This window comes from Nyctereutes procyonoides, unplaced genomic scaffold (genome assembly GCF_905146905.1).
Source record: "Nyctereutes procyonoides isolate TBG_1078 unplaced genomic scaffold, NYPRO_anot_genome, whole genome shotgun sequence".
Taxonomy (NCBI): Eukaryota; Metazoa; Chordata; class Mammalia; order Carnivora; family Canidae; genus Nyctereutes; species Nyctereutes procyonoides.
The window spans coordinates 6,669,893-6,694,572 of NW_026575032.1; the positions used below are offsets into that span (position 1 = coordinate 6,669,893).

The 24,680-nt window shown below is 38.0% G+C and overlaps 1 protein-coding gene across 1 annotated transcript in view; it reads left to right on the forward strand.

Moving 5' to 3' along the window:
• Nucleotides 1-392: 392 nt before the first annotated feature.
• Nucleotides 393-24,680, forward strand: part of HSPA4L (heat shock protein family A (Hsp70) member 4 like) — a 57,674-nt gene continuing 33,386 nt past the window's right edge. The window contains exons 1-7 of the mRNA XM_055316957.1: nucleotides 393-2,194; nucleotides 3,405-3,602; nucleotides 15,343-15,400; nucleotides 16,968-17,108; nucleotides 18,959-19,081; nucleotides 23,076-23,175; nucleotides 23,561-23,694. Coding sequence (XP_055172932.1) covers nucleotides 1,908-2,194; nucleotides 3,405-3,602; nucleotides 15,343-15,400; nucleotides 16,968-17,108; nucleotides 18,959-19,081; nucleotides 23,076-23,175; nucleotides 23,561-23,694 — 1,041 coding nt within the window. The 5' untranslated portion in view covers nucleotides 393-1,907. The remainder of the gene's footprint in view (nucleotides 2,195-3,404; nucleotides 3,603-15,342; nucleotides 15,401-16,967; nucleotides 17,109-18,958; nucleotides 19,082-23,075; nucleotides 23,176-23,560; nucleotides 23,695-24,680) is intronic.

Here is a 24,680-nt window from a genome sequence, read left to right on the forward strand (position 1 = left end):
TTTCTCTCTCTCTCTCTCTCTCTCTCTCTCTCTCTCTGAATGAATAAATAAACAAATAAATCTTAAAAAAAAAGACTGAAAACCAATGAGCTAGGTGTTAAACTCAGGAGATTAGAAAAAGAACAAAGTAAACATAAAAATATAGAAGGGAATAATGAGCAGATGAATTAAAAAACAAAGATATAATAAAGAAGGCAAGAAAAACAAAAGCTGTTCTTCTAACAAAGCACTAGTAATAGGAAGTAAGAAAAAAAGATTCAAATAAACAATATTAAGAATGAAAAAGTGGATATGTAACTACCAAGAGTTTCAAAACTCGTAAGTGAATAATCAACTTTATGCCGACAAATGTGAAAACTTAGATGAAATGGCAAAATGTCACTAAAAATACAAATCAATATTGGTTCAAGAAATAATAGAAAACATAGACTATAACCACTAAAGAAACTTAATCAGGATCATAAATCTTCTAAGCTCCAACTCAAGATGTTTATAGGCTTATTTTACCAAAACATTGCCAGCGAAGAGAAAAAAGGAAATTTCTCAACTTCTATGAGGTCAATATAATCCTGGTATCAAGAAGATCAATAAAGAAAGGAAAATTTAATCTTACTTATAAATATAAATGTAAATAAACATTCTAAATAAAATAATCAAAAGCCAAATCCAATCAGAATGTCATGGCCTAACTGGTTTATCTCAGAAACACAAGGATATTAGAAAAATCTATTAGTATTCACCACATTAATAGATTAAGGGAGAAGAAAAAGGTCATTCCAATAGACAAATAACATTTGTTAAGTTTCAATGTCCACTTAGAAAAAACTTAGCAAACTAGAGGATAATTTTAACTTCTTACATCATAAACAGAAGTATTTAATGTTAGGCACAAGACAAAGATGCTTATCCCTCCGGCTCATATTCAACATATTCAAGAGTTTGGGCAACATGAGAAAAAACAAGAAGTGGAAGGATTAAAGAAGAAATTAGTCATTTCTCAGGCCTTATGGTTCTATGCACAGAAAACCGAAGAAACTCTACAAATACTAGTATTTATGAGAGTGCAGCAAGGTAGCTGTATACATGGCTCAATGTAAATAAATATAATTCCTATATTCTAGCAGCAGTTAGACATAACTACCATGTTTTGGCCTTTTCAGTGCCTAACCAGGCACTACTGTTAGGCTTACATTATTTCATCATAGGAAGAGTATAGTAGATATATTTGTCATCATTTTGACAGACTTTGAACCTGGGGCTTGGTGAATTAAGTAATTTGGCAAAGGTCATACTGCTGTAAGTTGGGTGAGCCTGGGACTACAACCGAAGTCTATGTGACCCCAAAGCTTGCCATGCTTTTAGCCACTAGATACTATGTTTTCCTCCCAGTAATTGTAAAGAATGTGATGCTAACCCCTTGCTGCTGACCCCAACTGTTTCTTTTTAATCTTAATATTCTTACGTGTTCTTTAATAGAAAAATTATTCTCACACCCTCAAATTTTACAGCCAATAAGCATGGATAAATAAATGGCCCTGGGAGAGATTCAGGATAATTCGGGGGGGGGGGGGGAATCTAGAGAGCGGCGGGCTCAAAAGGATGACAGAGGTAACTGAGGAGGAAAGGTAGAAGCCACGAGACGCCCTGTAGGCCTGGGGGCCCAGGGTTCCACCGGGGGCGGCGGTGCCCAATCCCTGCTGCGCTCACGCACTGCCTGCTGGGAGGCCCCTCCACCCAGGCTGGCCCCATCCCAGGGGACAGAGGACCGAGGACCGCACCGACCCGGAGCTCCGCGTCTTCCTGGGTGCTTGTGAGATGGGGAGAGAGATGAGGTTCTTCAATACAGAAAGTCTGGAGTCCAGAGCCTCCTACCGTTCTTCCCAGTGTCCTTAGTGTTAGCCTGGAGAATGGATTTCGCGCTACTCCTAGCCTCAGCCGCAGGGGCTCTCGTCACGTTTGCCGCCGCTGCTGTTGCCGCATTGCTGGTGGTAAAAAGTCTAAGTTCTTTGAAGAAGAGAACAAGCACGGACGACGGGAGCAGTAAAGAAGTGCACTTCCAGAGGGAAGCAAAGAGGAAGCAGGAGACACACAAAGAATCGGGTGGGACGGCCGAGGAGACCCTGGAAGGGCTGGGGGAGAGGGAACGGGAAGCCCACGAGGACGTGACCAAGGGGGAACGGGACAGCCGAACTCGGTAAGTGGACACCCTCATTCGGCTCCAGTGCACACGAGCAGAGGCGGGTCAGGACAAGGCCGGCGGCCGGGCCACGCCGGGCTGCGGCGCGGGAGGCAGGGCACAGGCGGCCCGGGAGGGTCATAGCGACACAGACCTCAGGGCGACCGCCTGTGAGGCTGGTTTCAGAGGTGAGGGGGAGCGCAGGAGGCTGCCTCTTTGTAACGTTAGGCCGCACGACGGGGAACTGGTCCGCGTCTCTCCTCTCCCGACAGCTGTGGTCCAGCGTCGCAGGGCCTCGTGAGGAGAAAACGGGACCCCTGAATGTGTCCGGCTGCCACACAAGGCACTGTGGCCAGTGACGTGAAACGGGCCGAAGGGGCTCCCTTCCCCGGGAACGGCGGCGCCCCTGCAGGCGAGGCGAGGCGGGGCGAGGCGGGGCGAGGCGAGGCGAGGCCGCCACGCGGCACAATGGGCGCCACCTCACAGAGCCGGGCGCGGCGGGCGGGCGGGCGGGCGGGCGGGCGGTAGGACCGCGCGGTCAAAGTGCGAGCGCCCCGGCTGGCGGCACATGGGCCCCTCGGGGCGGCGAGGCCGGCGGGTGGGTGCTGCGGCAGCCGGGCCGCTCGTGAGCCGGAGGGCGGAGGCGGCCAGCCCAGCGCCTGCCGGCCTCGGCGGCGTCCCGGCGCTGTGCCCCGCGTGACCCCGGGGGGCCCCAGACAGCCCGACCGCGGCGGCGCGCGCGGGGCCGGCGGCCGCCCGCCGCCCGCCGCCCGCCGCCCGCCTCTCACCTCAGCCGGCCGCACTTCTCCCCGCGGCCGCGCGATGGCGAGCCAACTGCCTTCGCCTGCCGTCCGCTCCTCCCGGGTCCTCCCCGCTCCGCCTCTCCCTCCCACCCCGCGGCTGGCTCGGCCGCCTCCATCTTCCAGATCTTTCTCGAACCCTCAGCTCGTCGGGCAGCCGTTGCCCGAGTCCTGACGGAAGCGGCCGAAGTCGAGGCGTGGAGCGGCCTCGGGCGCAGAGCGGCAGCTCGCGCACCTCCCCGGCGGCCGAGCGCGCAGGCGCAGAGCCCTGTAACTGCCGGTTGGAGGCGGTCGAGCCGCAGTGGGGAGAGACCGAGGCGGCGGAGGCAGCGGCGCCGGAGGCCTCCATCTCCTCCGCTGCTCCCGGACGCGCTGCCCTAGATTTACTGCGCGGCGACTTGGGGTCACCTCTCCTTCGCTTCTCGTAGGAGCCCCAATTCCTGGAGCAGCAGCTCAGAGAAGGACGCGGTTCCCGCGCGGGAGGCTTCAGCGCAAGTACCCCGACCATCGGGCGGCGGGATGTCTGTGGTGGGCATTGACCTCGGCTTTCTCAACTGCTACATCGCGGTAGCAAGGAGCGGCGGCATCGAGACCATCGCCAATGAGTACAGCGACAGGTGTACCCCGTAAGTGCCTTGGTTGATCACGACCCCGACCCTCCGCTGGTCCCGCCTGCTGGTTTCGGCCGCTGCGCGCCGAACCTTGTGATGACAGGTGCAGTCCATCAGCTGCAGTCTCTAGAGACCGCTGGTTGGCGGGCCCAGGTGGGAGCCGGACTTTGTCGCCCTGCAAAGCTGCTTTTCCTTAGAGGACGGGGGACTCCACTCTAATAGTTTGCGCATCTCCTTTCTGGACCCACACACGCCCACATCGCCACCCTGCCTCTGTTCCCCGGCCGGCCTGTTTTAGTTTTCGGAGGGTGGGGGGGGAGTCGGTGCAGACAGAACCACCTCTATACCCTGAACAAATCTCTAAAAAGGTGTGTGGTTAACCTCCCGTAGGGCTTGCGTGGGATTATCGGTCGCGGGCGGGTGTCTCCCTTCAGCTGAGTGAAGAATTCTTCCTTTTGCCCTTCCTCCCTTGCCCATCTCTCTCTGCGTGACAGCTTTCAGAAAAGTAAGAGATGAGAGCGTAAACTGCACACCTCAGAAGATGAGTCGCAGGTTTATATCTGGTCCGAAAGCCTTTGGGGGGGGGGGTGGCGGGGGGATAAATTGTTGAAGTGTTCGGGGTTTTACCCCAGTGTCCTTGAAAATTCGAGGTAATGGGACTGGTTTCCAGTGGCGTATATGAATGATGCATTACTAGGGAAGGAGTCGGGGATGGGAGTTGTTGGTCTCCTGTATTGTACCGGTAATGTACGTCCATTAATGGAAAGTGGTGCAGCCAGACCCTAGCAAAAGCGAATTTCTGCAGAATGAATTATAGAAGAATCAGAGGCCGCTGTCCTGTATAAACATGATTGTGGAGTGATTCTTTTATGAACACTTAATGAAAGACTCAGGAGTGGCATTATGTCATGGAAACATGTTTCCACACGTTCCATTGTTTCTCTGGTCTGGGAAGTTTGTTGGCAGAGAATGAGTAGACAAAGAGTAATTAAGACAGGTTTATGATAAACTAGCCTTTTATTGTGAGCTCCTGTTACCGGTTATTTTGTGAACAACTGTTCGTGGCTTAACTTGCTGTGGACAAGTAACGAAACATCTCGTTTTGAGCTTTAGATGGCCCAAAATATGATTACATAAATATGAAACTTAATTTTAAGATCAGTGTTAGGCCAAATTATAAAATTACTATGAGTTTATGAATAATTTTAAAAGATGTTGAGATGTTGAGTAACTTACTTGAAGCAGTCTGTGCTTTGGTTTCTTTCAAAGAATATTCTGGAAGGTTTTATAACACCTTTTTCTAGATATGTACATTCTGTTGAAATTTTGCATGTTTAAATTCTCAAATATGAGCAGGGGTCAGTTAATCGTCATAGTACTGTTAGAAGTTTTGCTTCAGGTCTTTTTCCAGCCTTTGTACACAATGAAAGGCTGAAGCAGTAATTGTGAACTGTTTTTATGACTTTGTCTGCAAGATCTGTTTGAAGCCCCCACAAGATACAGGCTGCCAGAAAAGAACCGGTAAATTCCATTGTCCTCTTTCAGCAGAACAGAGGTTAATGGAGGCAGTCTCTGCCTTCAGGGACTTAACCCATGGGAAAAAAAGAGAGGGGTAGGATGGACATTCCCCTAATCCTTAAAGCCTTATCCGAAAAGATCAGAAACAGAACTGTATGACCGATACTGCATTTCCGGGCTCAAAAGTCTTAGTAGTGAGTCCATGACTCTTTAAAGAACCTGGCCAGACTTACAGAGAGTTCTTTAAAAATTAGACTTCTCATTTTCATGTTCTAGAAGTCTCTGTTACTATTCCTACACACTTTGGCTAATTCTACGCATGTTGGCTAATTCTCTGTGGCTGAGACCGAATATATTTCTGATCTGTATGTAGCCACTAATACCTAGATTTAATGAACTTAATCCAAATTAGAAAACTGCTAAAGTGGGAGTGTTGTATTCTTACTTAGCTTGCATCAGCAACTCTGCCCTCCTTTTCGTGGATGTGTACTGTTATTTATCGTAGGATCTTTTATTGCTACTGAACTAATAATATTACTTCACTGTAGTCGGTTCTTACACTGTATTTTGTGGAGCTTAAATTATTGAGTGAAAACAGCTTTTCCAGATCCCTGGACCTTTGTTTATAGAATGCATATCTTGGAAAAAGTGTTACTATTAGAGAACTAGTAACCTTTCTAATCTTGGAAAAAGTGTAACTATTAGAGAACTTGTAACCTTTCTAATATACCACAGTATTTAATGATACATATTATAACTAGCTTTCAAAACTTTTTTCCCCTGTTCCAGTGACTGACATCAAGGTAATAAGACCTAGGTATTTCCCAATACTTGGTAAAAAGACCTTGTGGAAAGAGGAAGGAAATGTTCCATTTAGTTGGCTTTGGCATTTATGCTTTTTAAGGTTTCATTCCTTAACATACTTGATTATACATGGGAAGGTCTGGTGTATAAACTAAGGACAATTTAATGAAAAGATACTGGCTTAAGTTTTGGGCTTACAGTTAAGGGACCAAGAACAAGCAATTTAACCTATTCTTCAGATTTCCCTTCCGTAAAGTTGGAAGGCTTGTCCTAGCTGCTCTTCTCCTCTCATGCATAAATGGAAGAGGGAGAAGGAAACGAACATGCATAAGCTGGGGGGGTGGGGGTGAATGGGTGACGGGCACTGAGGAGGGCACTTGACGAGATGAGCACTGGGTGTTATTCTGTATGTTGGCAAACTGAACACCAATAAAAAATGAATTTATTATTTAAAAAAATGCATAAGCTGAAGAGGAAAAAAATTAATTTCAGAACATTTTCTTATTTAAAAGAATTGTACATGTTCATTGTTTAATGTAGGGACATTAAAAGATGAAAGTAAAACTTAATTCTCCATCCAGAAATAAAACTTCCAGGTGGTTTTCTCTGTGTTTCAGTGATAGATTATACTTTATATTTATAGTCTGTTTGGTAGCCTCTATGTAATACATTCTTTTATACCATTAGTTTCATTGTTTAATCCCATCCCTTCTTGGATAGTCAGGTGGTTTACATTTTTTATAAGCCATACTGCAATAACTGCCTTTGTAACCTAATTTTGACCCTTAATTCCTTCAAATAAATTCTTAGAAAACTGAGTAGGCACATTTTTGGATAAGTTCCTATTCTTCACTTAAGTATAGATGTGGGGATTGGAATTTCCATCCCAGGCTTAATTATATTAAAGTGATTAGTTTCATACATGGGAAAAGAAAACTGTAGCCAAGAACCTTCTTTCAGTGTTAGACTAAAGCATGTGATCAGCTAAAACATGCTGCTTTTGTTGATCATAGTGATTGCTATGTGACGAGTGTTGTGCTTCATTGTTATACATACTACATCAATTCTGTGAGTTAGGTAATACTAGCTTTTTTCAGAAGCTTAAAGCAAACTTCAGTGTTTTGACCAAGAACTTGTAAGCGATTAAACTGATTCAATTTAAGGCCTCTTTTACCCCAGAACCCCAATGTCCTTCCATTATCCATTGGTATAAGGATGATATATCCACATTAGGTTAATGAGGATATAACAATCAAAGGAACAAATTATCTGGCTGAGAAGCATCTTTGCTCTAGTATCAATAAATTCATCTGGTTTTTTTTTTTACTAGTTTCCAAGAAATATTATTTTAAAAATCAATAAATTCATCTGGTTCTTTTTTACTAGTTTCCAAGAAATACTATTTTAAAATGTTTTAATATGCTTTTAAGTTATTTTAAGAACATGAAAAAAATTAATAAAAATACATACCAAAACAAAACAGGTTAGTATAACTTTATGGAGGAAAGCAGTGTGGAAGGCTATAAACTACAATCTGCATATTTCTTGTAGGTAGATTAGGGGAGGTGTGCTTATAATACATAGTCTGTAAAGTTTTGAATTTTTATGAACATATTTTACAATAAGGAAAATGGGTTTTCTAAGTGAATGTATTTCAAGAGATTTTTCTTAGGTATATTTTATCAAAATTCTGTATGATCAGACTTAGTATTCAGTTCTCTGGTTTTCTGTGTTCATTTTTCCCTATTTCTTTACCTGTGTTTGAATAATCTGAAAATATGGGAATAGATTATTTATACATTACATTGGGATGTCCTCTTCAGTGCACACAGGTAGAAATCACTTATTTTGGGGTATTAAAAACAAACCTTTTTATACATAGGAAATGCCAACTCTGGAGGTTAATAGTGGCTATAGTTGGGTAGGAGCAGTTTTTATGGTAATAGCAGTTGGAGGGTAGGAGAGGAGGCTTTTACATTTTATTTAAATATTCTTTGTACCGAATGAATTGGCTTTGTGTATTTTATTATGAGTTTTTGTTAAACTTTGATTTAAAATATTTTAAATACAAATGGGAAAGTAAATCTCTAGCCCTTCCCAACCACCTTGTAGACTTTAATATGTGTGTTTCTAGTTTTATGCAAGTGTACGTGTTATAACTTGGATGTTTTCCTATTTGTTATAACAAAAGTAGAATTACGTTATATATATTTTGTAACTTTTTTTCAAAATATATTGTGGACATCTTAAACTTGTGGGTATGGTTCTAATTTACTTCATTTTTAAATTTTATTTTTTAATTTAAATTTCAGTTAACACACATTGTAATATTAGTTTCATGTATACATTTTAGTGATTCAACACTTATATACAGCACCCAGTGCTCATCACAAGTACACTCCATAATTCTGATCACCTGATTTAACCTACCTCCCACCCACTTCCCCTTTGGTAACCATCAGTTTGTTCTCTGTAGTTAAGAGTCTGTTTCTTGGTTTGCCTCTTTTTCTTTATTTCCCTATACTCGTTTGTTTTGTTTCTTAAATTCCATATACAAGTGAAATATGGTATTTGTCTTTCTCTGACTTATTTCGCTTAGCATAATACTCTATAGCTCCTTTGGGTAAATCCAGCAGTTGCTGGATCATAGGGTAGTTCTATTTTTAACTTTTTAAGGATCTTCAATACTGTTTTCCAGAGTGGCTGCACCAGTTTGCATTCCTACCAACAGAACAAGACGGCTCCCCTTTCTCCACATTTTCGCCAACACCTGTTGTTTCTTGTGTTGATTTTAGCCTTTCTGACCTAATTTATCTCATTTATTTAAATGGTTGAACAGTATTCCATTGAAAGATGCACTATTAGTGGCCATTTCAAATTATTATTTTGCTGTTGACGAAAACAAAGATTCAATGAATACTTTTGCTGCTTTTTTGAATTGTGCTGAGAGGAGTGAAAAGGCTCACACATTAACATGGCCAAAGCTAGGAGTATAAAATATTTTAGTATGAATAAAATCTTTATTTTTTAAACACAATTGATCTTTAGTTATTGCCTTGAATTTGTGGGTGAGAAATTCTGAAAAGTTTCTAGAAGACAAAGGAATGATAAGTACAAGTTACATATTATCTATTGTGAGTTTAAGGTGTTTAACATGCTTTTGGTAGTCTTTAGTATGTGGTCACTACAAAAATTAATACGTAGCTGTGTTCTGATAAAGCTTTTATATAAATAGGTGGCAAATGGTAATTTGCAGACCCCTTGTCTAGGCAGTCATAATCAAAATAACTTTAAAATTATTGTGCATTGTTATTGGAATTTGACCTGTTGAATTTTAAAATAACCAGCTTTTCAAATAATGTATCAGTTAAATACATCTAAATTAGTATAACTAAGCAGCTTTTTATATGTGTCTACCTATGTACATTTGATTCTTGCACAACATGGGTTTGAACTGTGCAGGTCCACTTACATGTGGATTTTTTTTTTCTTTTATAAATACAGTACACTACTGTTAGTGTGTTTCTCTTAACACTTCTTTTTGTCTAGCTTAATATAAGAACACAGCATACAATAGGTATAACACAAAATATGTGTTAATCAACTGTTCTCAGTAAGGCTTCTGGTCCGCAGTAGGCTATTAGTAGTTACGTGTGAAGTCAAAAATTATACGTGGATTTTCTTCTCTGCAAAGATTCAGCACTCCTAACTCCCTCATTTTTCAAGGTTCAACTGTGTGTGATTTCTGTTAATAGTTTCAAGTTGTGAACCAATTTATGAATTAGGCATGTTTATTAAAAGCGTTTAGAAAGTCTTAGAAGAGATTTTTATTTTTTATGTGTTAAAAAGTTTTATCCATTGTCCATACTGAAAGACTGGAAAGTTTTTGTTATTACTAAATCATATATGCCTAAAAGAAGTCTTATTTTTGGGAACGCCTGGGTGGCTCAGTCAGTTAAGCGGCTGATTCTTGATTTTGGCTCAGGTCATGATCTCAGCGCCCTAGGATGGAACCCTCTGTCCAGCTCCACTCTAATCTGGGTACTTGAGGATTTGTTCTGCCCCTCCCTCGTGCATGCACACATCCTCTCTCTTCTCTCTCTCCCTCTCTCTCTCTCTCAAATCTTAAAGAAAAAAAAAAGTCTTATTTTTCTAAGTAGCAAGCTAGAAAGCAAATGGCAACCATAAGTCTTCTTGAGAATGTTCCTCCCCCCACTTCTTGTAGGGCAATTTTTTTCCAGATAGTTAACCTTGAGAAATAATAACCATATGTTTTCTTTACTTCAGAACTTCTCAGATCCATTGTTTATAGGCATTGAAACACTCCCAGGAAAGAATGTTTTCCCCAACTTATTTGAATCTCCAAGGAATAGTCCATAGAACAGTATTTGGAAAGTGATGCTATATATAAGGCAGTGGTTCTCAGTTGGAGATTTTGCCCCTTAGGGCACATGTGACAATATCTAAAGATACATTTTTGGTTGTCACTCTGGGGATAAGGAGTGGGGGGAGTGCTCCTGGCATCGTTCACCCCCTGATTTAAACCAGTTGATTGCCCTCTCATATCATCATTAATTCAGCTATAATTAGTATTGACTTGATAACACAAGAGGTTATAAATAGTAATTGTGATCTTATGGAAACTGGAAAGGGAAAGCTGAAAAGTTTTTAAATAGGGTTATTTTTAAAATGAAAGTGGTAAAATCAAGAGGCTTTGAATCCTTAGTGGAGACTGACAAAGAAGTGAACAGATTTAAAGAGTACTGACCTGTTAGGTGAGAAATCTCGTAGTTTTGGCAATAGTGTTTTCTCCAACCCGATAGTGCTTGTCTTACAAAAAAAAAAAAAATTTTTTTTTGAAAATAAGTTTTAAGGGAAAATACAAATCCAGGGTTTTTTTTTTTAAATTTATTTATTTGAGAAAGAGTGTGTGCATACAGCAAGAGGTAGGGGCAAGTGAGAATCTTAAGTGGACTCCCCACTGAGGGCGGAGTACAACATGGAGGACTGAGATCATGACCTGAGCCAAAATCAGGAATCAGATGCTTAACCGACTGAGTCACCCAGGTGCCCCAGAATATAGCTTTCTAAAGCTAATACCTGTCGTTTGATTTTTATACCCTTCTTCTACCGACAGTGACATAGGACATTTAGAAGTTTTGTTTGTTTAGAATTTTTGTGGCATTCTCTGACAATCTGGGATTACCACTGTGGCAGCAATATCAGATTGGAAATTACAGATTTAAACTGCATTGTAAAACCTTTCTTTTGTTTTTAGGTATAAAATGGAATTTCTAAATATTATTTGAAATAAAGTATGGAAAGTATAAGACAAATGGATTATGCAGTGTACATTTGGGTCAACTATTGAATATCCTTTTTATAAAAACTTTTATGTCAGCCTAAAAGTACAGTATAATGTGTTTATTTCCCTTGGTGTTAGCAAAGTCAGGTAAAAGTTTTGAGAGATGCTTAGGTATTTTGATTATTCTGAAGGTACTTAGAAAGTAATTATTTAATAGTTGGATTCCAGAATCTTTTTGAAAGAATATTAAAGGAAGGAGTTTGAAGCCATTTAGCTATATGAGGAAGGTTTCCTGTGTATTGTAATTGGGTATTTCCAAGCTATAACACTAAATTGTTTGAGTTGTCGACTTTTAACTTCAGAGAATATCTAATAAAGATAGATAACTGTTAAGCTTTCTCTGTGAAATGATACAATTGTTCAGCATGTTACAAAGAATCTAGCACTTAAGGATAGATGAATCAATATTATTTGGCTCTAATGTTCTAACAAAAGCTAACTTCTTGAGAATCAACCTAAGAATAAGATTTTCTATGTACTCAAGTGATGGTAGCCTAGTACTAAAAAATTAAAAGTATTCATAAGTGTGCACAAGTAATGGAGTTGAGAGAAGGACAGGTTTTAATAAAGTGTAGGCTAAGAGATAGCAAATCCATATTTTCTCTGATGAACTTTAGGTTGGAATGCCGACCATCTACATTGATAACCATATTAGGTATGCAAATATCTACTCTGGCAGGGAGTATAATGAATCAGGGAGTTATTTGGAAGAGATAATCTGCTTGGATGTCTCAAACGTACCTCAGTCTCAACATGTCCTGATTAGCACTGTGATGGTCCATCCTCAAACCTGTCTTACAGTGTTCTATGTCTCAATAAATAACACCACTTTACCCTTTTATGCAAATTGAAAGCCTAGACATTAGTCATGGCACTTGCCTCTTCCTCTTGTCTATTCCAGCACTCTTTGGGAAAAATATGTTAGCAACATGCATAAATGTTCTAGTAGTTATGTTAAAAAGATAAGAAACAGGTGAGATTAATTTTAATGTATTTGATTTAAGTCAACCTATCCAAAATCTTATTTATTTTAAAATCAGTAAGCTATTTTATATTCCTTTTTAAATGTTAAATCTTCAAAATCCAGGGATCCCTGGGTGGCTCAGTGGTTTAGCACCTGCCTTCAGCCCAGGGCATGATCCTGGAGTCCCCGGATTGAGTCCCACATTGGGCTCTCTGCATGGAGCCTGCTTCTCCCTCTGCCTGTGTCTCTGCCTCTCTCTCTCTCTCTCTCTGTCTGTCTCTCTCACACACACACAAATCTTAAAAATCTGGGGTATGTTTCACACTTAAAATGAATACATCTCAGTTCATACTAGCCACATTCTATATGCTTAATCATCACGTGTGGCTAGTGGCTACTATATTGGACAGTGAAGATCTAATCTGTCACTGAGTCCTTTGAGTTTTATTTCTAAATATCTCTTAATTCCTTCACCTGTCTCAGCTATCATCCTGATATAGATTACTGATGACTTCTAGCCTTAGTCCTATCAGTTCACACTGGTTAAAATGATCTCTGCCAAATATCCTTTAATGCCATTGTCATCATCATTTACTCTTCCTTAAAATCTCATCACTTCCTCCAGTAGGTTTTTCCTGATCATCCTCCTGTAGGTCAGTTCTATTATCTACTCCATATTATAACACCATGTAAACCCTCTACTGTAGCACCTAGTTTACTTTTCATTTGTGTGAGCCTATAGCACTGTAAATTCCAAGAAAGCCCAAACCATATCTTTTTCCCCTCACTATACCTCTAGTAACAGCATGCCGGATATAATTATTATTCAATCAAAATCTGTTAAATTAACTAAATGAATTTAATTCCTTGCAAATACAGTGGTCCCCAATATGACAGTGTCTTGTTCATCCCTTAAAAAACACTGTTTTGAGGGATGCCTGGGTGGTTCAGTCAGTTAAGTGTCTGATGATAAATTTTAGCTCAGGTTTTGATCTCCAGGTTTTGAGTTCAAGCCCCAAGTTAGGCTCCATGCTGGGTATGAAGTCTATTAAAAAGAAAAGGCAGGACACCTGGGTGGCTCAGTGGTTGAGCGCCTGCTTTTGGCCCAGGGTGTGATCCTGGAATCCCTGCGAGGAGCCTGCTTCTCCCTCTGCTTGTGTCTCTGCCTCTCTCTCTCTCTCTCTCTCTCTCTCTCTCTCTCTGTCTCTCTTGAATAAATAAATAATAAAAATCTTTAAAAAAAAAAAAGAAAGAAAGAAAGAAAAGGCGTTCTGGGATCTTTCCTCTTCAGTTCATCTTCTATATAAGCATGGAATGTTCTCTTCTTTATCCAAAAGCCTTTAATGAGTTCCCTTTACTTACTGAAATAAATTTAGATTTATAACCTGTCATTTGAGGCCCTGTATAATCTGATCCTTATACTATCAAAATGTCAAATGAAACTAGCCAAGTTCTATTCCTCCTACTCTCCAAATCAGCCTTATCCTTAGGAGCCATCTTTCTTTTCATTCAATAGGTACCTTTGCTGTATTACCAGATAATGATCTAGACCAATACTGCCCAAAAGAACTTTCCATTCTGTATATCTCTTCTGTTCTATGTATATTCTGTTCTCTGTATACCAACTGGCTACATACGGCTATTAAGCCCTTGAAATCTGAATAATGCTGAGGAACTCAATTCTTTATTTTGGTTAAATTTTACTGGCCACATGTGGCTAGTGGCCACCATATTGGATAGTGCAGATGGAAGGGAATAGAGTACACATTTCTGCCCTCATAGGAATTCATGCTCTGGTGTGGAGATACAGTCAGTAAATTGTATCAGATGGTGATGCATTATGCAGGAAAATAAAATTAGGTGTAAGTAGTAGGAGATGTATATGTTGGGAGGAGCAGAAAATGTTGTTTAAGATAGAAAAGGTGTTGATGATAAGCTGACGTTTGAACAGAGACATGAAAGAAGTGAAAGTGAGTGTAAGCCATGTGGATATATTTAGAAGTGTTTCAGAGATAGAGAATAGTATATACAGAAGCCCTTAGGAAGAAGCGTGCTTGCCTTATTCTTGAAATAGCAAGGACATCAGTGTGCCTAGATGGAAGTTACAGGGTAGAGCAGCCAAGGACCAGACCAGGAAGGATTTTATTGGCTATTGGAGAGACTTAAGTTTTTTTTTTTTTTTTTTTTGTGAGACAAGACACCATTAGAGGGCTTTCAGTAGGGGAATTTCATGACCCTAGTCTTCAAGAGGATCACTCTGGTTAACATATTGAAAATAGATGTATACCTACATACCAGGACTATCCTTTCCAACAAATAGATGTGTATTAAAATTTCTTCTCTTCTTTCAGATCTTAATTCAGAAATCACCTCTTACACTTAAAGCCTTATCATATTAAAGTGATTATTCTTTTTCACTAGTATCCACAGTCCATATGTTCATAGTCCTGTATGTTGTTTGTTTGTTTTTTCAGTAGACTGTAGATTTTCCAACAACAGTGATTATAGCTAGTATACACACAGAGTTTGTAAATAGTTATTGGTAGTTATTGGTTGAGGAAGCACTTTCTTGAATTATAACATGAAATGATATTTGAATGAAAATGTTGCTCCACACTTATCTTTTATAAGCAGAATTATATCTAAATACAGTAATAAAAAATAGCAATCATAGTGTTCAAAGCATTTACTTAATATTCACTCATTTAAACCTGTGAGTAGGTATTATCATCACTGTCTTCCAGATAGGAAACTGAAACAAATAATGGTTAGGTAATTTCTACAAGATTACAGAGCCTGGATTTAGATCCATGCAGACTGGTCTTACTGAACACAGTTAATTTTTTTTGATTAATTTTTTTAGTAGGATCTAGACGAACAGAATTTGAAAAACAATTTTGGAGGCCAACAGAACATTACCAGCTCTTAGCAATATTTATTCTAAAAATTCTAACTGTTCTATTACTTATGAAACAAAAATATGCAAAATTCTGGTGTTAATCAGTTTTTTAGACTACATGATTATATTAATACACTTAACTCATTTTTTTCATATTAATATAAACATACCATGGGAACAAACTTTGTGTTTTTCTCCTATTTAGAGCCTGTATATCTTTGGGATCAAGAACTCGAGCCATTGGAAATGCAGCTAAGAGCCAGGTAAATTGTTAATGTAGATGTTTTGACTTACAGGAAGATTTAATGGAATCTTGGTAACTAAGCTCCCACTTTACATAGTTAAGAGAAAAAAGGGAAATGTACAGACCTGAGTATCTTTGTGTTTTAATAGATAGTATTTTCATTGAGGGGTTGCAAAATATTTCTTAAATTTTATTTTTTTAAAAAGTCTTTTTCATTGTGAAGTTAGGGTATTGCTACCATATGGCACCACTTTTCCCCTATATGGTCACTTTTCTATGAGGTATCTGATCTAGAATATACACTTCAACAAGTAAGCAATGTCTTTGTAAAAGAAGGTGGGAAAGATGGAAAATTAATTTCCAGAGTAACCCAGTATGGCTACTTTACATGGAATCTCTTTAAGTATTCATATTTCTGTTCATATTTCTAGGCTTCCAAGGTGCTTAGAAGTAGAACATTTACATTTAACATTCCTTGTTAGAGGTTCATTTTCCTTGGACTTTATTTTCCTGAACCAAAAGCCTTTAACAATTACTTCTTACATTTTAACGTGTACCTGGTTTGTCTTTTCCTCATAAAATAGTTTTGTTTAATTGGGCTTTTTTTCCTCATGACTTTGTAGGAATAATTGACTCATTTATCAAGGCATTTTTGCTTAAGACTTTTATCAAGGTTGTCTTCTAATTGGCCTGTATATGAAAACATTTATCTTCTCTTCCACTTTCATAAACAGATGTTGAGTTTGTGCCAAAATGACTTCTTCACTAAAGTTTACATCTCTTATTATGTGTGATCTTCTAAGTGTATTATAGATAACAGAATTTCTGAAGAAAGCAAACTAAAGTTACTCCTCCTAAAGAGATCAGTGTGGTAATTCAGCATCCCCATAGCTTTCATCTCATAATTGAAGAGCAAGATTTGGCTTTAACTATAAGAGGGCAACACCTGGATCCCAGTAATACCCTATCATTTGAACTTCATGTTCTAGTTAAAGAAAAAATTACTTTGCTTAAAATACAAGCCATCTGCAAATTTAGACACCTGAACTTTGCATTATGCTATACAGAAATAGTTTAAATTTACTAGTCTAGGATCAATTCTCCACAGTGAGAAATTTCATTCTCAGTACATGAGAAATTTCACAAAGAACTAGATATTAAGAGGAAAAAAAGAAAAGGGGGGCAATAAGGAAGAGTGTTGTAATATAAATAGAGTAATTAAAGTGGAAGGAAGAGAAATCAAATGTATTAATTCATTAGAGCAAAAGTGTTAAGGAAAACCAGAGATGAGTTGTAGATAGATTTTTCACTGTATTTGAAAAGTTTTACACTTTTGTTCTTTGTTTTTTGAAAACAATAATTTTGATTCTACATTCCTAGAATAGGAAGAGAATTTGACGGGCAATAGATAAGATGCATGCATTCATATTGTATAATTTTACTATCAGCTGGAAACTAGACAAATGATTGTAATTCTAAACTTAAATGTGTAGGATAAAGAGATTTGGTGGTCTTATTAAAATATTATGTAGTGTTTATTTTGCATTCATTAAGTATTGATAAATAAAAGTGTTGATTGCCAACAGATAGTCACGAATGTAAGAAATACAATTCATGGCTTCAAAAAGCTTCACGGGAGATCATTTGATGATCCTATTGTGCAAACTGAAAGGATCAGGCTTCCTTATGAACTGCAGAAGATGCCAAATGGAAGTGCAGGAGTTAAGGTAAGCTTCCCAGGGTACAAACATTTAAATTCAAAAAACCAAATCTAATATTGCCTATTTGTAATTTAACTTTTTTCCTCTGGACACAGTACATCTGTACCAAGATTTGTTTTTTGTAGTAAGCTTTAGTGAGTGCAAAAAAAAATTCTAGTTAGGGACGCCTGGGTGGCTCAGGGGTTGAGTGTCTGCCTTTGGCTCGGAGCAAGATCCCGCAGTCCCGGGATCGAGTCCTGCATCGGGCTCCTTGCATGGAGCCTACTTCTCCCTCTGCCTGTGTCTCTTTCTCTCTGTCTGTCAAGAATAAATAAATAAAATCTTAAAAAAAAATTCTGGTTAGGTAATTTTTAAAATCTAACCAATACTTTTATTGTCAAGGAAAAATGATTTTTTGGAGAACTTGTAGAGGTGAACTATATTCAAGTGATAAAGGCAGAGGCATAAGTGATTTAGAAAAATAGACCCCATAAATATATTAATTGCTATATTAAAGCAAACTCTTCTTCCAAGTGAGAGATGGATTCTTGATTTTTTAGTTCTGTATCCTGAGACAGTAAGTTATGGATTGGTTAACAAAAACAGGTTTGTTGATTTCTCAGAAACTGACAGAATACCTCAAAACACATAGTTACCATATGACCCAGAAGATTGACTCTTAGTTATATACACCAGAGAATTGAATGATATGTACACACAAAAACTTGTACATGATTGTTCATAATAGCCAAAAAGTAGGAGCAATGCAAGTGTTCATCAGCTGATGAATGGATAATTAAAATGTGGTACTGTACAATGGAATACTGTTTAGCTATAAAGTGGAGTGAGGTACTGATATGTACTTTATACAGGTAAACATGGCCACATATATACACTTGTACACACGTACATTGTGCTGCTTGAGAGAAGCTCTTCCAAAATTTAGTGTTATAGAATAAAATTTTGTCCACTGAGGACACAGAAGACATAATTTTTTCCTCAGTAAACTAAATATAGTTATTATATGGGTTCCAGGGTAACTGTATTGCTCACAAGTGTATTGGTTGTTATAAAAGAGTTTTGATTACTTAAACTACACATCTTCCAGTATTCCTTCGTCAAGAAGCATTGTAAAGTTCCCTTTTATGTGCTTAAATGCAACCTACTCTTAAACCTGACTTTAAAATAAAGTAGTTATTTGGTCTAAAAATAATTTTGAAATTTTATAAATACATCTCTAATATTTAATTTATGATTATCTCCCAGAGACCTTGGAATAATACATACTATACGTATTTTCTTTAATAATAATTTTTTTTAAGATTTTATTTATTCATAGAGACACAGAGAGAGAGAGGCAGAGACACAGACAGAGGGAGAAGCAGGGAGCCTGATGTAGGACTTGATCCCGGGTCTCCAGGATCATACCCTGGGCTGCAGGCGGTGCTAAACCACTGCGCCACCAGGGCTGCCCTAAGAAATTTTTTTTCTTTCCTGATGTTCTCATTTGCTTTTCCTAAAACTGTGTGACTAAAGCTTTCATGTCAAACCCAGAAAAGTTCTAACTTTCAAAAGATTAATTGACCTTTTTCTCCTTTGTTATGTGCTTGGAAAGTGAATGATAAAAATTGCTTTTGTGAAAGGCAGAGATCTAATGCAAGAAGATCTTTTTGAGAACAATTTGGTTACATTACTATGTGTAAGGCACTTGAACTTTAGAAATGAGAGGGTATAATACTAGAATAATCTTTTCAGAATGTAACTGTCTTAAGAAAATACAGTCTTTTTCACTGTTGTCTGTCATGTTTAGAGTAAATACAAAATACATGTTGGACGAATAAATGACTCTTAATAAATATCTGAACTTTTGGTTTTAGGTGCGGTACCTAGAAGAAGAGAGACCTTTTGCAATTGAGCAAGTTACTGGAATGCTGTTGGCCAAACTTAAAGAGACTTCAGAAAATGCTTTGAAGAAACCAGTGGCCGACTGTGTGATTTCAGTAAGTTTTACTTCAATAATGAATACTTATTTTTTTTTCAAGACTTTATTTGACAGAGCCAGAGAGCACAAGTAGGGGGAATGACGGAGAAGGAAAAGCATGCTCCCGCTAAGCAGGGAGCCCAGTGTGGGGATCCATCCCAGGACCCTGGGATCATGACCTGAGCCAAAGGCAGATGCTTAACAAACTGAGCCACCCAGGTGTCCCAATAATTTATACTTTTAAATCACAATTTCCAATATATCAGTGATCTGTTAAATATTTTTCTTCCCTTTCGTTTATTCTTTCTGTTCTTATTTAAGTAAATAATGTAAACCCATTTTTATTTTTAGGTTTAAAAAAAAAACAACTTTATTTGGTAAAGTTTAGGATTGAATTAGTTTCCCATTGTCAGTTGTGATAATCTGTGAATCTTAAAAAAAAAAAAAAATGAATATGAGTAGTGACTGCTATGCCTGCCAGTTATCCATAAGAATCTTTCCTGGTTGCCCTTAACTTCCTATTTGTAGGGACTTTAACATTTTATAACAAAGCTGAAAATTCCCATTTGGGAATTTGAGATTATGTATATTCTGTATCAGAAAGAAAAAAATCCTTTTTAAAATGAAAACGTGGATATATTTAGCATGTTATACTTTCAGAAATTTTGACATAACCATCATCAATCACTATTGATAAATATGTTTATAAACATATTTATCACTCTCCAGAATCCCATTGTGCTTTCTTTAAAAAAAATTGTTTACATATAAGGTATGGAGCATGATGTTCTGACATACATATACATAGTGAAATGATTACAGCAGTTAAGCTAATTAACATCTTGTCATGTACTGTTTTTTTTTTTTTGGTGGCAAGAACATCTGAGATCTACTTTCTTAGCAAATTTCAGTATATAATATAGTATTACTAAGTTTAGACACTATATGCTATACATTAGACTTCTAGAATTTATTCATCCTACATAACTGAAACTTTGTAGTTTTTGGCCAATGTTTCCCATTTCCTTGCTCCTGGTAACCACCACTCTACTCCGCTTCTATGAATTCAACTTTTGTAGATTCCACATATAATTAAGATCATGCAGTATTTTTCAGAAAGAAAATATCTTTCTTTAAGGATTTGTAAAACAAGGACGCCTGGGTGGCTCAGGCAGATGCTCAGAGGCTGGTTGAGCATCTTGCCTTTGGCTCAGGGTGTGATCCTGGGATCTGGGATCGAGTCCCACATAAGGCTCCTTGCATGGAGCCTACTTCTCCCTCTGCCTGGGTCTCTGCGCCTGCCTCTCTCTCTCTCTCTGTCTTTCTCTCTCTCTCTCTCTCTGTCTCTCATAAATAAATAAATTCTTTTAAAAAATTCTTTTTTTTAAGATTTTTTATTTATTCATGATGGACATAGAGAGAGGCAGAGACACAGGCAGAGGGAGAAGCAGGCTCCATGCAGGGAGCCTGATGCAGAACTCGATCCCAGGTCCTCAGGATCACGCCCTGGGCCAAAGGCAGGCACTAAACCGCTGAGCCACCCAGGGATCCCCTTAAAAAAAATTCTTAAAACAGTTCATCATTTACTCTATCCTTTGAGATCTCATTATATATTGATAACTTTTTTAAGTTATATGTTGTCACCTAAATGTGAATATATTTCTAACACTATTAAACTTCCCTAAATTCAAGTCTTAAAAAAAGGTCTTGTGTCATCAGAAAAATAGAATCAGATTATGAACTCTTCAGTGACTTTAGTAATGAGTATTTTATAGATATTTAGAATTTTTTAAATGAGAGAAAATAAGAGAACTTTAATATTTTGTTTTCTAATCATTTTTTTTAAGATTTTATTTATTTATTCATAGACACAAAGAGAGAGAGGCAGAGACACAGGGAGAGGGAGAAGCAGGCTCCATGCAGGGAGCCCGATGTGGGACTTGATCCTGGGTCTCCAGGATCACACCCCAGGCTGCAGGCGGCGCCAAACCGCTGCGCCACCAGGGCTGCCCATGTTTTCTAATCATTTAATAAAAGAGTTTATAATTGGCCAGACACTGTTACTGGCATTTAATATGTATAACTCATTTAATCCTCGGAACCACCCCATAAAGGTAGGATATTTTTAATTCCAGTTTTGTAGATTACAAAACGACAAAAGGAAGTTAAATAAATTGCTAAAATCAACAGAGCTAATAAGTGGTAAGCCAGAAATCAAACCCAATAGTTCATTCCCAAACCCCTACTTACAACTCTTCCACTATACTGCCACTTGAAAGTGTACATCAAAGTGGGGTGAGTTTTAAAACCCATGTTAAATTCAAATCCATCCCTATTAACTATACTTGATGGTACATTCACATCAGAAATTAGTGTCAGAAAGAGAGCATTAGGAACTTCTCTGCCATTATTTACTTTGTAGTTAGTGCAGTAGACCCGTTGTGACCTATTTACAAGGGGAAGTATTTTCTCTGTTTTATGCACTATTATATCCTAAAGTGGTTAGAAAAGTACCTGGTACATAAGTGCTCAATGAGTATTAAATGACATATATATTATAATTTAGATTTTTGTCAGAAGGATAATAAGGATAAACAAGTATATCAAAATTCAAGTTCTTCTCCAATTGTTAATATCTGTTAAATGAAATTTCTTGCTTTAAAAAGTAATACAATTGGAGACAACTTTGGAAGTTGTCTTAGAACTAAATTGGAAGAGCCCCAAGTCATTTTGTACATGAATATACTTAATTAGCTTCTTTTAAGATTTTATTTATTTGAGAGAGAGAGAGAGAGAGAGAGAGAGCAAGGGGAGAAGCAGGAGAAGCAGACTCCCTGCTGAGTGTGGAGCCCGATTCAGGGCTCCATCCCAGGACTCTGAGATCATGACCTGAGCCAAAGTCAGATGCTTAACCAACTGAGCCACCCAGGCGTCCCTACTGAATTAGCTTCTCAGAAATCTGTACACACAAATCAAAGTGTTTCTTAATTTGACAGAACTAAGTATATGTAAATCTTAACTATAAGTTGAAGTCTCAGTTAATGTTTTTGGTGATTTTAAGAAAAGTACATGCTCCTCATAAGTCCCCTGCAATATATAGTTCTCCCCTCCCTTTGAGATAACAGCCATTATAAACCTCTGAGTATTCTCCTTGGTAGCTTCTACATACACAATCATGCTACATTATGTCCTTTTTTCTTTTTCTTTTTTTTTTTTTTTAAGATTTTATTTACTTATTCATGAGAGACAGAGACAGGCAGAGGGAGAAGCAGGCTCCATGCAGGGAGCCCGACATGGGACTCGATTCCTGGTCTCCAGGATCAGGCCCTGGACTGAAGGCAGCGCTAAACCGCTGAGCCACCTGGGCTGCCCTATGTCCTTTTTTATAATGCAATATACTGTTCATGATAGTTCAGATCTGCCTGTTTATTTCTAACAACTACAAAGGATTCATTATATATCTTTTTTTTTTTTTTTAGATTTATTTATTTATTCATGAGAGACACAGACAGGCAGAGGGAGAAGCAGGCTCCATGCAGGGAATCTGATGCGGGACTCCATCCCAGGGACCTGGATCACACCCTGAGCTAAAGGCAGACTCTCAACTGCTGAGCCACCCAGGCATCCCTACCAAGATATATTTAATCTCATTTTAAGTCTTGGGGTTTCCATTTTTCATTATTAAATGTGAACATTTTTTCATAGAGCAAACCCAATACAAAGAAGGATTTGGATGAACATATTTTGGAAATCCTGCAATATTATTCCATCTTCTTAATTGTTTTAAGTTTGTGTTCATACTTAGGTCAACACTTTATGGTATAGAAATTGCCAAAACAAAGAAGAATTTTTTTCTTGCTTATTTAATTAGGACACCATTCTTTGCCTTGCGTAAATTTTAGAGTAGTTATATTGCCCTACATAAGTTTTAGAGTAGCTTTTTACATTTTTAATTGATGAAATGTTTAAAATCTATTAAACCAATATATTTCCTTACTGTTTTAAATTAACAGATTCCTAGCTTTTTCACTGATGCTGAGAGAAGATCTGTGATGGCTGCAGCACAGGTTGCAGGTTTAAATTGTTTAAGGTTGATGAATGAAACTACTGCAGGTGAGCACTTTGCAGTTTGAAAATCACTGTCAGAAGAACTGCTCTAGTTTTTAATTTTTATAAAATAAAGTATTTTATGAAAAGTTTTTAATTAATATAAAGCATTTATCTTTTTTCATTATGTACTGGCTCCTGTAACCTTTTGTTTTGGAGTATAGTATTTTGCTACAAATTAAACATGTCTTATATTTGCTATAAGATTTAAGTTCTAGATGAGTAGAGAAAAAATAAAATTAAAAACAGTAACCAAATTATGAAAAGCTAATTTACTTTGAAACTAATAATTGATATTACTTTATTATAGTGCAGTATCAAAATGACTTACTTTCTGTTTTCCAGGTGACTGCTATCCTGATATTAACGTTATTTCTTTGTTCTTACACAGTTGCTCTAGCATATGGAATTTATAAACAGGATCTTCCCCCATTAGATGAGAAACCAAGAAATGTAATATTTATTGATATGGGACATTCTGCCTACCAGGTCTCAGTTTGTGCTTTTAACAAAGGAAAACTTAAAGTAAGTGAATTATTTGCTATATGGATGTTTAATGGTTAAGAGCATGTAAGACTATATAGAAAAACTTTAGTGCCTGGATTTAAATGTTGGCTCTGCCACTTAAAAGCTATAACCTTGAGCAGGTTACATAACCTCCTCAAATCTCGGGCTCCCCACCTGAAGATAAAATATCAGTAATTACCTCAGAATTTTTTTTAGGACAAATGGGTTAATGAATATAAAATGATTGGAATGCCATATAATACTGTAATATGTATTAGCTATTGTCAAGGTGTTAGGTCACCTATCAGGGAGCATTAAGTACATTATTGTCCATAAATATACTTAGAAAACATTTCCTAAAATGATTCCCTTTATTTTTATAGACCTTGCTATCCAGGGGTTCCTGTCATAATTTTCTACAATGTGGCATTATTTATGTCTGTGTGCTTGTCTTAATAGTTTGTATTTGATTTTATATTCATTTTTACTTTGATCATCTTATATATCCATACATATGTACTCTCTCTTTCTCCATTAGTTACTTGTAGAATTTGCTTAAAAGATGAAATACTTTGGGTTATCCAGTGGAACTTTTAGAGCCTTTTATCTCACAGTTTATAATAACATGCTTGTAATCAGAAAACTCCAGGGAAATGACTCATAATGAGTATAGAGTAGTTTTCTGTAAATTGGTTTAATCTTTGCTATTTAGTATTGTACACTAAGAACATTTTCCTTTCTTCCTTTTTAGTAGATACTTAGAGTAGCCATATATGTGGCCCTGCTGTCCAGAAGGATACATTTTTGCAATAGTCACATGCCAACACAATTTTGCACTTAATTTTCGGTAGTCCTAGATCTAGCAAGAAGTTGATCCATGGATTTCCCATACTAGTCTGTGGGATAACATCCCAATCAGATTACATTTACCACCTTCTGTAGGGTTTACTGTTTCATCACACATCCTTGTGAAAAAAAAACCTGATGAACCATCCCTAACTGTA